Source organism: Mustela nigripes, chromosome 13 (assembly GCF_022355385.1).
Source record: "Mustela nigripes isolate SB6536 chromosome 13, MUSNIG.SB6536, whole genome shotgun sequence".
Lineage (NCBI taxonomy): Eukaryota > Metazoa > Chordata > Mammalia > Carnivora > Mustelidae > Mustela > Mustela nigripes.
The window spans coordinates 31371800-31384923 of record NC_081569.1 but is presented as its reverse complement, the minus strand read 5'-3'; the positions used below and the strand labels follow the sequence as shown (position 1 = coordinate 31384923).

General features: G+C 35.0%; 1 protein-coding gene across 1 annotated transcript in view; it reads left to right on the top strand.

The window, feature by feature from the left end:
• The window catches only part of ARIH1 (ariadne RBR E3 ubiquitin protein ligase 1), a 118152-nt gene that overhangs the window by 63326 nt on the left and 41702 nt on the right, over positions 1-13124 (top strand). The window contains exon 3 of the mRNA XM_059371891.1: positions 6150-6294. Coding sequence (XP_059227874.1) covers positions 6150-6294 — 145 coding nt within the window. The remainder of the gene's footprint in view (positions 1-6149; positions 6295-13124) is intronic.

Genomic DNA, 13124 nt, shown 5'->3' with positions numbered 1-13124 from the left:
AAATGAAAACTGTTGCTTCAGAGTTTTAGTCGCATTCCCTGGAAGAGAAAGAACTGTTGGCTTTACTATTTAATAGCATGCTTATACTGCTATACTATACTGCATCTGGTGGCTTCTTTCTATGAAATATGAGGATTAAGCTTTGAAACTAATACTTACATGTGGGAAAGGCTTCTCTCATAGTGTATTTTTTACTCTGTGGTTCAGTTATACTGAACCTTTTCAGTAAGACTCCTTTTCATACCCTATTATTTTTGTTTTTCATAAATATAATTGCAGTTTTTATTCATCCATATGATTTAAACAAACTTAAACTGTTCCTTTGCTTCTTGACATTTTTGCTCAAGTGTACCTTTTCTAAAAGTAGAAAAATTATACCATTAGAAGCAGGTTAATAGGACCCAAAGAATAGTTGAAATCACAATTCCTGGTAGAGATGTTGGTGTCACAGACCTTTTTTTAGTGCTTTATCAGAACTATAGTTAAGGTATACACAGTTAAGGACAATTGTGACTGTTCTGTTGCCTTTTGAAATTGAAGTCTGGTATCCATAAAATGCCACACAAGAATATTGAAACAAAAGTGATTTGGCTATTTAGAAATAGAAATGTGTGTACATGCATATTATACATGGACTGACATAATGTATTTGTATACATTTTCATATATTTGTGTTTTTGTTCCCTCTCAGACTATATAGCATTAGATAATTGACTTTAGTTATAAATATGTAATGGGAACATTAAAAATCTGTAAGGAGGGGTGCCTGGGTGGCTCAATGGGTTAAAGCCTCTGCCATTGGCTCAGGTTGTGATCCCAGGGTCCTCTGATCCAGCCCCACATCGGGCTTTCTGCTCAGCGGGGAGCCTGCTTCCTCCTCTCTCTGCCTGCCTCTTTGCCTACTTGTGATCTCTGTCTGTCAAATAAAATATTTTAAAAAAAGAGAGAAATCTGTAAGGAGGCTTGAACTCTAAACAGCCTCAGAATATACAGTAGAAAAGCACACTATATAACTTTAAGTTAGCTTAATCTTTTTGCTTTTCTGATTCTGTTGTGAAAATAAGCACTTATTTAGCAGTGGTGTTTTTATGAAGTGTGAAGACATAGAGGCTTTTGAGATAAACTCCAAATGACAAAATTAAGTATTGAAGTGGCAAACAGTGATGCCGCTGTCATTCAGAATTCAAAAAGAAACAGTAGCCGTGTATGTACCTTACTGGCCATGTCTCCTTTCCCCACAATCACACACCGTTCTTAGGCAATAACCGTTAGTGCTTTAAAATTTCATTTCTGTCTAGAAGTCAAGTAAAATGAAAAATTAAGATCTCGATCTTCTGGAAAGTTGGCTAATTAAGTGCCAACTTGTTTAACTATGTTTTGGCAAACATGTTGAATGTACAGAAAACCCTAGAGAGAGAAGAGGATTTTAAAATCTCTACTTAGAAACCTCTCCAGTTGCCCTTCTAACAGTCGTGATCTAGAGAAGTCTAGGCCATTTGATAGATGAGGTGGGGTTACTTTAATTCTACCCTTTCCTGACTGAGGAAAGACTGCACTGAAGGAAAACCCACACTGCCCTTCTTATTTTTCTTTTCACCTCATTTTCATTTTCATCAAAGGAATGGTTTTCTCAAAAGAGTAGGTGGCAAGAGTTGCAAGAAAGGAGGGAAGCAATGTCATAGGATAAGCTTTGCAGCTGTTTGGTTAAGTTTCTGAAGCAGAGAGAAGTAGGTCTTAACTGGTTAAACTAGATACCTGAACAGCAGTGCTTCACACTGAATTAGTCTCTTCATTTTGGCCTGTTTCACATGAGGGAGGATGAGTGAGCAGGTAAAGTATGGAAGTTAAGAATCCACACATATTCTTGAGCATAGTAGTCCTTAATAAAATTATCATAATTAGAAAGAAAAAACTTCTTTGTTCTCTTAAGGAAATTAAAATAAATGTAAACTGTGAGATGAGGCATCAAAGATGAATTGATAAAACAACAGAACAAAACAAAAAGGAAGCTGGTGAAACTAAAAAAGAGGGACAAGTAATAATCTCACACAATTTAAAACCACTTTGGCAACAGCAAGAAGGAGAGCAGATACTATGGAAAAGAGAGACACGTGTAAGACAGGAAAAGGACAAAGAATTAGCAGATGGTAGACATGGAGGACAAATTAACAAAGACTGAGTATGATTCCAGCAGGGCACAGTCTGAACGGCATTTCAAAAGAGAAAGTTGAATGCTAAGATAAAGCCTACAGAACTACTAAATTTCAAGAATGAAGAAAGAAAACAATTATATATATATATATATATATATATATATATGCCAATTGAAAAAGGATTTTAATTATAAAATGAGAAAAATTATTTTGAGGGGCACCTGGGTAGCTCAGTGGGCTAAGTCTCTGCCTTCTGCTCAGGTCTTGATCTCAGGGTCCTGGAATGGAGCTCCGCATAAGGCTCTCTGCTTGGCGGGGAGCCTGCTACCCCCCCTTCTCTGCCTACTTGTGATCTCTCTCTCTCTCTGTCAAATAAAATAAATAAAAATCTTTAAAAAAAGAAATTATTTTGGCCACAGACTTCAATAACAACAGGTACCAGAAGGAAATGGATGCTGTCAATATAAAGAATATTGGGAGGAGGGGAGTGCCAGTGGCACATTTTGGCAGAAGTAAGCATTTGTGTTATGTCTGAGTAATTAGGTAATCAGGTTAAGAAACAAAAAAAAAAAAAACAGTTTTTACTATTCTTGAAAGGAAGGCTATATAATGTAGAAACTATATGTAATTAGTGAAACAATTACATTAAATAATAATCAACGAGGAAAAGCTGCAGGGATTTCCCACCAAAACTGGAGGGTTAAATGTAGGGTTATGTAACATAAGGACACTCAATATATAAGTTGACAACTTAAAAAATAAACTTAAATATTGACTTTATGTTGAGTGAAAATAAATTAGGTTTCAGTATTTCCAAATAACTATTACAGAGTCATGGTAGACCATGTAGGTGATAAAAACAAAATTTTAAAATGTTAAATTTCTTGTAAAATGGAACTTGAAGAGATTTCTAGGCCGACTGTGCCCGACAGTATGAGTGGATTCTTAAATTCCCTGTTCTCGTTACCTCTGCAGTATTTGAAAGTTCTCTGAAGGCTTCTAGAGTGGCTCAAGGAGCTGATAACCCTATTATAGTCTGAAGTATGCCTAGAGCAAATTTGTTTGTTTACAGATTTGTTACTGTGGATTTTTTTAAGTCAGTTACTCTTTAAAAAAAAAAAAATTGAATGATTATAACCAGATTCTTCTAGACACTGGGGCTACGGCAATAATTAGGTCATCCTTTTGGAGTTTACACCCCAACAGAGAAAACATAGGTGATTATGGAGTTGGTTATGTGATTAAGTGTTGTGCAGGAGTACAAAGTACCACTAGAAGGTTATACAGGAAACCTTACCTAATTTCGGGGCTGCAGTGGGGAAGAACTCCAGGTTAAGCTGAGACCTACAGGTAGGTAGAAGTGTTTGGGGTAATTGAAACACCCTTCAGCAAATGGTTATCCATCTAAATTAAAATGAAATGGAATTCCAGGATGCCTATGTGGAGCAGCTGCCCTTGGCTTGGGTCTATTTTCCGGGGTCCTAGGGTTGGGTCCCTCATCAGGCTCCTTTTCTTGATCAGTGGGGAATCTGCTTCTCCTTCTGCCTGCCGCTTGCTCTGCTTGTACTCTCTCTAATAAATAAATAAAATCTTTTAAAAAAAAAATGAAAGGAATTCCAGCTTTATTCCTTATTTACACAAAATAATTTCTTTGTGAATTCAACAGTTTTAATGGAAACAGTTTAAGCCTAAATAAATCATGGATGGATTTTTATAATCTTTAGATATTGAGATCTTGTAAAGCTTAATATGAGATCCAGAACTCACAACAGGGTTGCATGATCAGTATGCCTACATGAAAATTAAAAGTGGTAGTTAAACATCATTAAACAAGGTTGACGGCAAATTAGAAACTGGAGCGGGGTGGGGGGGGGGGGAGAAAGTAGTCCATGAGACAAAGAGTTACCCTTTTCTGTTGACATACTGAACTCATGAATTAATAGTAAGAGCTTCACAGGAAAAGGTATTCAGCCTCACTAACAAAGAAATGCAAGTTAAGTCTAGATACTTTTCCCCAGTCAGATGGGCCCGGATTTTCATCTAGAATTATTTGTGTGTGGCACATCTAAATGTCCCTTAGTGTAAGGCTGGTTAGGTAAATTATAGTATATACCTACAGTGGAATATTATGCAATGATGAAAACTAATGTTCATTGACAAAAATACCTTAACACATTGTTTACTGGAGGTTATAAATCTGGAGTAAATACTATTTAGATGGCATTATAGACACATGTCTCTTTGGCTATGTATGCATAGAATGGTGTCTAGAATGATCACCAAAGTATAAGGAGTTACTAATTTCATGTAGTTAAATTTGGATGGCAGAAGTTTGTCTCTTTTGAGCAAGAATATCTTTTCTAAAAACACGGTGTTTAATTGCTTTGCCTGTTCATATTTATTACTATTATTTTTTTAAAGATTTTCTTTATTTGACAGACAGAGATCACAAGTAGGCAGAGAGGCAGGCAGATAGAGAGTGAGAGAAGGAAGCAGGCTCCCTGCTGAGCAGAGAGCCCGATGTGGAACTCGATCCCAGGACCCTGAGATCATGACCTGAGCCGAAGGCAGTGGCTTAACCCACTGAGCCACCCAGGCGCCCATTGCCTGTTCATATTTAATGTTAGCTTAATATGCTTTCCACTTTTCAAATAAAACTTGACATCTTAGCTTTTCTGAGAGATAATTAGGAGGAAAGCATTTGATTTTCTCTATATATTTTGATGAGCTGAGTCATCAGTGACAACTTTATTTGCGTTCCCCTTTTATAATATACTGACATTTTGATTAATGATTTGATCATTTCATTGAAACAGTCTGTCATTATTTATAAAGAGATATTTATTAGTTTTGGGAGAGTGATGTGATTTTTTCTCATCTGAGTGATTTTCCTGGAGATACAGTAAGTGCTTTGACACAAAACCTGAACAAGACCTGCATTAAAAATAATTGGAAATCTCCTTTGACTATCACTTATTTTTTACCTTGAGAACTTCTTGTTTGTATGCAAAGAACATTGCAGTTATTGAAACCTATGCTTTCTAGGCTAAAAAGTAATTGACCAGATTTTTCATGATTTTTGTTAGTTTTACTGATTGACAGATTCAGAGTTTTTCTCTGTGTTGCTTTTCCCTTTATTCTAAATATTCTCTACATTCCCTCTATTTTTAATATTTTATTACGATATTTTGGGAAGCCAGCAACCATGTCTCATCTGGATTAATGGGAAATACTGTGCTTAGTATTTCCCATTAGTATTTCCCATTCCCATTGTCTGTCAAGAAATTTGAAGTTCAGTTGAAACTCTATGGATAGTACGTGGCATACCATGCTCTACTTGGCATACCATGCTCTAGATGTCTTAGTGAACTACTTCTGTACATTTAGAAACATTTTATATAAAGCTAAGTATATAGATTATTTGATATAAGAACATTTTAAGATACACTTTGTTTCCTCTTTCCTCCTCTTTGCTAGTAAGTTAAAAATTATTTTTTAAAATGTTTAGAAATGAAATTAGTTTTGTAGAATGAGACACGTGATTTGTAGGGTAAGCAATGCTTGTAGGTAGTTTACTTGCTAATACTTTTAAGCTGGTATAACTAAAATTATTACTAAAATCATTTGTATAAAATATTAGCCTAGCCTTTTAAAATACCGTTACTCTTCCTTACGGTACTTGTAGAGATAGTACAACTTTCGTTCTTAAGTTTTAGTTGTAGTACTGATCAAATACTAATAGCTTAGCTTCTCAGGATAAAAACAAAGTAAAAAATACCAAAATAGCAACAAAAAATTTAATCTGCTTTCATACACACACCCCTCTGTTTTGCTACAGTTTGTAGCCATACACCTCCTTTCCCCTGAGCCAAAAAGGTTATGATCTGGGTTTATTTTAATTCAGTTCATTGCTGTTCCCTATAGAAATCAGGTTTTTGGAGAGCTCTAACAGTGTGCTATTGCTGGGCTCTCATCCTTTCTGTTTAAATAATGCAGGTACTTTGATGGAAACCTGGAGAAGCTCTTTGCTGAGTGTCATGTAATTAATCCAAGTAAAAAGTCTCGAACACGCCAGATGAATACAAGGTCATCAGCACAGGATATGCCTTGTCAGATCTGCTACTTGAACTACCCTAACTCGGTGAGTATCTGGTAGTTTAAGGCTAGCACTGACTCTCTGTTTCAGAGGGTAAATCCATTTAAATTATTTAAACAAAGGAAGATCTGGGAGTCTGGGATTGTATTGTAGTAAAATAGTAGCCTATCAGAATATTAAGGAGAAAGGAAAGGAGGAGAAAGAATAGAGCTTATTCTTCCCCCCTCCTCCCCTGATTGCTTTTTAAAGCAGCCGCTTGTCATTACACACCTAAATCTATTCTGAATTTATTTTACTACCATGGGAGAATTGTTTAATAGGTAGGCAGTGAATAGAATTATTTTCCATCCAGAATAAGGTAGATTTAAACTAACATTTTAAAATAAATATCCAAAACACTAATAAAATGTCTTTAACAGTATTTTGCTAGGAAGCTTTCAGCATTTTTCGTAACAGAAGTGTTTCACTTAAAAAGATCCATTCTAATGGAGATTCTTAAATATAGCAAGTGGTGACAGCATTGCAGGAGACGCGGGGACTAGTTAATTGAGTGAAAGTATCCCCCTTAAGCCCTATTGAATTTAGGCAATCTAGTAAAGAATTTTAGACTTAAACATAATCTTCCTATGAAGGCCTTACTTTATTAGTAACTGTAAGAAAATACTATTTGTGACATATGTATTTAGTTACTTGGAATTCACCTCTTTAAGATGTTTTAAGATATCTAAGAAATAGCTTAATTCTATAATACTAACTATCTTATTATATTCTTGCTTTAATAGTTAAGCACCTCTTTCTGATAATTACTATATTTCTGATAATTACTATATTCTGATAATTACTATATACTATATACTAGATAAAAGTCTTTGCCACCTGTATTGTATATTTTTACACATTGAAGGTTTTTCATTGTTTTTCTTAGAAGTTTATATATATAATATCTCTGTAGAGGCCCGTTTGAAGGGAACTAATTTGTTCACGTCCAAGTGCTTAGAAAAGAGGTTTTAAAAGAAAGTTAATTAAGTACTCCTAGAGAAATAAAACAATGAGTTAAAATAACTTTTTGGGTAAAGTGTTGAGTTGAATTTCCAAATTCTCAAGTTTTGCTTATAGGCCTGATGCTATTTGTTTTTGTGTAATTATTAAATGTCACTGGGTCTGAATTTTTCATATCTTTCAAATGAATAAGATATTCTTTCATATGCCACCTATTCTGAGAATTGTATAATTTCCCTCCTTTAAATCAGTCTTAGGTTGAGTATTTTAAAAAAATCAACATTTCTATTAAAAATAATTAAATTCATGTTTTGACCATTTTATTGTCTGTCTTTAACAAATTCTCTTTGCCAGGTGACATTTCTGTAGTTCATTAAAGTTTCTGTGAGGTAATACTGAGACCTGAAGAATTTTGTCCCGGATTATACCAGGTTTCCTTAGTCCCTGGCATTTCTCTTCCTGCTCTATTAACCAACTGCTCCCTCGTTTAAATCTTAAATGTAATTTGAGTACTGAAGCTAGCTGCTTACAAATATCCCCTATAACTTTCTCAGTGCCCTTGGTTTTGTCTAACAGTTTTAACAGATTAAAATGAAAAATCATGACTGGAGATTTGCATTGTAAATTTTGCTTGCAAAATTTTTAACTAATGATAGAGTACTTACTATTCATTTATTCATTTATTCAATGCACCAGGCACTATTTTAAGTGTTAGAAACACAATGGAGAATAAAGACATAATGCCTGCTTCTGATAATTTACAGGTTAGTTGGGTAGATAAGAGATAAATAAAATGACGTGTTCAGAAAGAAAGGTAAACACTTTGACGGGTCATGATACTGTGGAAACATGTAGAGAGAGACATCTAGCCCAGTTTTCAGTTGGGGAGAATCTCCCACAGAAACTGACTTGTGATTAAGAACCTCTGAAAGTGTGGTAGTTAGGTAAACCAGGAAAATAGAGCAATGTAGAAACCAGAGGAAGAGAATGTACCTCTAAGAATGATAAAAACATTGCAAAAAAAACTTCAAAGACTTGAAAAGTGAATTTGGAATTAACAACATGAAGATTACTGATGATATTGGAAAGTTAATTTAAGTAGTGTGGTAAGATGAGAAACCACACTGCTTGGGCTGAAGAATCATTGACTTGAAGATGGGAAAGGAAATGGAGGCACTAAAGATGAACAAATTGCTCTTTAAAGGAAGTTTGGCTATGTAAATAACAGGACAAGAAAGCAAACAGCAACATGGGTTGGAAAGTAAGTTAAAAGTTACGGAAACTGTGCCAAGCATTATGAAAAATACAGGGTGATAAAATTAGGACTTCTTTTCTCATGGTGTTTAGACTAATAGAGAAATATAATTTTAACCTCTTCAGTTCTGCAAGTAAATGCCATCTGAGACTCCATTAAAGCTTTAATTTGATGAGTGATTTTTTTAAAAACTCTGTTATACAGTTCCCATGTTTCAATTTCCACCATTCTCTTCAAACACTGATACTTGCCTTTTATTAATGTATATCTCCAATAAGTTTATCCTCCCCGAAAGCAACTTTGGCTTTATACAGTGCCATATGCAAAAAAGTTTTTTAAATAAATGCTTTGATAGCTAGTTTGTAGCACTTTGAAATTAACTATTGTGGGTGATCTTTTCTTTAAAAAACAATTTCCTGAGACTTTGGGGGCACTTTTAAAGTTCATAAATTCCCACACACATACCCCCACACCCCCGTGTTGAGGCCAGTTCAAGGGTTTCTTAGACCTGGCAACAGTCATTCCTTTATATTAATGTTGTTTTGAATTAAAGCATAACATCTAGCTTTGCTAACACCCCCACTTCACTAGGGAATATAGTTCGGGCTGTGATATCTCCCTTTTTATGAAGTAAATAATTTGTATATTCTAATAATCAGACATGTTACATAAAGGCAACTTTGAAGATTGTGAGGATAGTCCACCCTCCCGTACCTCACCCTTTAGGTACCTCAAATCTTTGTGCTGGAATCTAAGTCCAACCCTTGTTAACTCATTCCATTTTATGGATGAGGGAACTGATTCCCTGATTATTCAGTTTTTATAAACAAAATGGCTTTAACTTTAGGTATTATATGAGCAACTTCTGATGGAGGAGAGATATTTCTTAATGTTCTTACTGCTGGTTGATATTAGTTGCTGGGTGTGTAAAATGACAGGGATAAATGAACATTGTAAGAGTGTTTATGCTTCCATTTCTTTTTTTAAAGGACCATTTCTGTTTTAAGTAATATTTCATGTATTTTTAGTATATTCTGTGTCAGATTTATTTATGAATAAGTTTGTTGATAATAATCCCATCCCTTGAGTTAGGGACCCAAGTAGGTAAGCACAAACTAGTAAAGGAATAGGTATGTGAAAGGCAGAGAATGAAAAGGGAAATGGAACCAGATAGTGATACCTAGATAAGTCCATGATAATAATGCCACTCTTGAGCACAATGAATGTGTTTGTACCAGAGCTTAGTTTTTAATTTATCTTTAGACATGCATGTGTGATTTATTTTTCTAATTTATCTTGTTTGGTAGTGTTACCTAATTAAAATTGTTGGAAAAGAGACCTTTAAAAAGCTTTTTTTTTTTTTTGTCCTATAATGATCGCTGATCTAGAAGTTCCAAAGGTAGAGATGTTTCTTGCAATGATCACTTGGTAACCATTGTGATCTCTGATTCCTCAATATCAAGTATTCATATTTGGAAAAAAATAAGCACGTGAGGATGTATATGTGTTTTTAAGTTATGAATAAAACATTTTAGAATGGTTGATCTTCTATGCTGCCATAATTGTCCTATACAGAATGCACCTTCCCATTATATCCTTGAAAATCAGATGCTCTCCACTGGTGATCTGACAAGTTTGTGCCAGATCTCCTTTGCCAGCTGGGGGTAATGAGAATAGATTCTTTTGTTTCCTAGTTGTTGTTTTTTTTTCTTTCATAGAATATTGATTTCCAAAATACTTACCTTCACTTGTTCTATGAGTGAGTTAGAATCCTTGTCAATCTGACTAGCACCACATTTTAAACTGGGTAAATGTTTTCCATGTCATTTTGTCCATAAGACTAGTCTTAGGACGTGGATACATTTTTTCCCATGTCTGCTTCTGGGCATTCTTTGTATAGTTGATGTGCTATAGTGTAGAATTTTGTATCCTTACTATTTGTATCTGAATGTCATAAGCAACATCAGAAATTTCATGAGCAGTTTTCAAATAACAGCTAGAAAATGGAATGGAATAAAAAGTACCACTTAATATGAGCCACAAAAAGAATAAAAGAGCTAGAAATAAACTTGGCAAGAAGTGTGAAAGATCTATTATGAAGAAAACTTTAAATACTAAAGGAAATAAAAAGATGGCTTGAGTATTTGAAGAGGTAGAATAATAGTAAAATATTGATAAAGAAGACTAGACTGATGAGAGTAAGGAGGAATTAGTCCTACCAAATACAAGAATAATCAGTGCAGTAGAATAAGATGGAATCAGATACATGTGAGGGGAATTTGATGTATTGTAGAAGAGGGCATTTCAAATAAAGTGAATTCAGTAAATGGTATTGGAACAACTTGGTTGCCATCTCGACTAGAATCTTAAATTCCTTCCTAACTCTTTATATTAAAGTTAGTTAATTTAGATGCTGGAAATTTTGGAAGTAGAGAGCTGCTTCATGGCAACAAAATGTGAGCATTCAGATTTGAAACAGAAAATATTTTGTGCTTATAAATGGCCAGTTTTCTAAATAGGTAAAAATCCCCAAAAATCCCCGCCGTTAAATCACTAAGGAAAAAAATAAACCCAGTGGAAGAATGGGCAAAATAGGTGAAAAGAGTGCTCAGAAAAAGAAATACATAGTCTTTAATCTTCTGTTAGATTGGCAAAGATCAAGACATTTGATAATATACTGTGTTGACAAGGTTGTTGGGAAGCCAGGTTCTCTTGAACAGTATAAATTGCTACAACCTTTTTGAATGAAGCTTGGTAATAATTAAAGTATAAATGTATGCCTGTTATAATATCACTTGTACCAGTTTGTCCCAGGATTCATTTGCATGATCACAATGATGTGTATATATAGCCAGTACAGTAGCATAGTAATGGGGGAGTGTTTAGATAAATTATGGTACCTTCACACAGACTGTAAAAAGAGGTGTACCCATGTGTACTAATGTAGAACAATGTGAGAAATCTATTATATAATAATTAACCAAGGTGAAAATGTGTACTGCTCTTACTGTGTGTGTGTAGATGTATATGTTAGAACATCTCTGGCAGAATATGTAAGATATTGAAATAGGGATTACTTCCCTGAAGTAGAGGACAAGGATGAGGTTAAAGGAGACTTATTTTTCAGGGGTGCTTTGGTGGCTTGGTTGGTTAAGAGTCTACCTTTGGCTCAGGTCATGATCCCAGAGTCATGGCATCAAGCCCCATGTCAGGCTCTGTGCTCAGCAGGGAACCTGCTTCTCCCTCTCCCTCTGGTGCTCCCACTGCTTGTGCACTCTCTCACTCTCTGTCAAATAAAATCTTTTTTAAAAGTTTATTTTTGATGGGGCACCTGAGTAGCTCAGTTGTTAAGTGTTGGCCTTGGGCTCAGGTCATGATCCCTGGGTCCTGGGATCAAGCCCCACCTATGACTCAGCAGAAAGCCTGCTTCTCCCTCTCCCACTCCCCTGCTTCTGTGCCCTCTTTCGCTGTGTGTGTCTCTGTCAAATAAATAAATTAAAAAAAAATTTTTTGAAAGGAAGACTTATTTTTTCAGCATAAACTCATGCTATTTTTTAAAAAAATATTTTATTTACTTATTTGACAGGCAGAGATCACAAGTAGGCAGAGAGGCAGGCAGAGAGGGAGGAAGGGAACCAGGTTCCCTGTCGAGCAGAAAGCCCAACAGAGGGCTTGATCCCAGGACCCTGGGATCATGACCTGAGCCGAAGGCAGAGGCTTTAACCCACTGAGCCACCTAGGCGCTCTAAACTCGTGCTATTAAATAGTTGCTTTTAACCATGAGTCTGTATTACCTAGTCATTTAAAAATAATTTAGAGTAAATATTGTAAAATATACTTAGTTGAAACTAGTGACTATTATTTGTATATTATAGAATATAATAGACTCCATTTAACTATCCATCAAATTAGTAGTTATTTCATATCATGTAGGTAATACAAGATTAGACCAAATGTTATTATTATTCTTAGCTATCTGCATAAATCTTTTGGTTTCCATGAGATTTTATTGATTATTTAGGTAAGCTACATTTCATGCAACTCAGAAGTCTATCATTTTTAAATACAGCCTTATTATCATTTTTAAATACAGCTTTGAGATATAATTCGCATACGATATGATTCACTTCTTTAAAGTGTTTTTAGTATAGTCACAGAATTGTGCAGTCATTACCATAGTAAATTTTAGAACATTTTCATAACCCCAAAAAGAAATCTCGTCTCCCTAGAGTCACTACCCCTTAGCCACCCGCACCCCCCAGCCACTCAACCCTAGGCAACCACTAATTTACTTTCTCTATGAATTTGCCTGTTGAACCTTTCATATAAGTGGAGATCAAACAATATGTGATCTCTTGTGGCTGGCTTCTTTCATTTAGCATAATGTTTTCAAGGCTCATCTACATTATAATATGTGTCAATACTTCAGTCCTTTTTATGCCTGAATAAGGATATTCCACATTTTGTTTATCCATTCGTCAGTCCATGGACATTTAGGTTGTGTCTACTTTGGGGCTGCCATCGATAATACTGCTGAGTATTTGTATACAAGTTTTTGTTTGGAGCTATGTTTTCGTTTCTTTTGGGCATATACCTAGGAATGTAATTGCTAGATCATGAG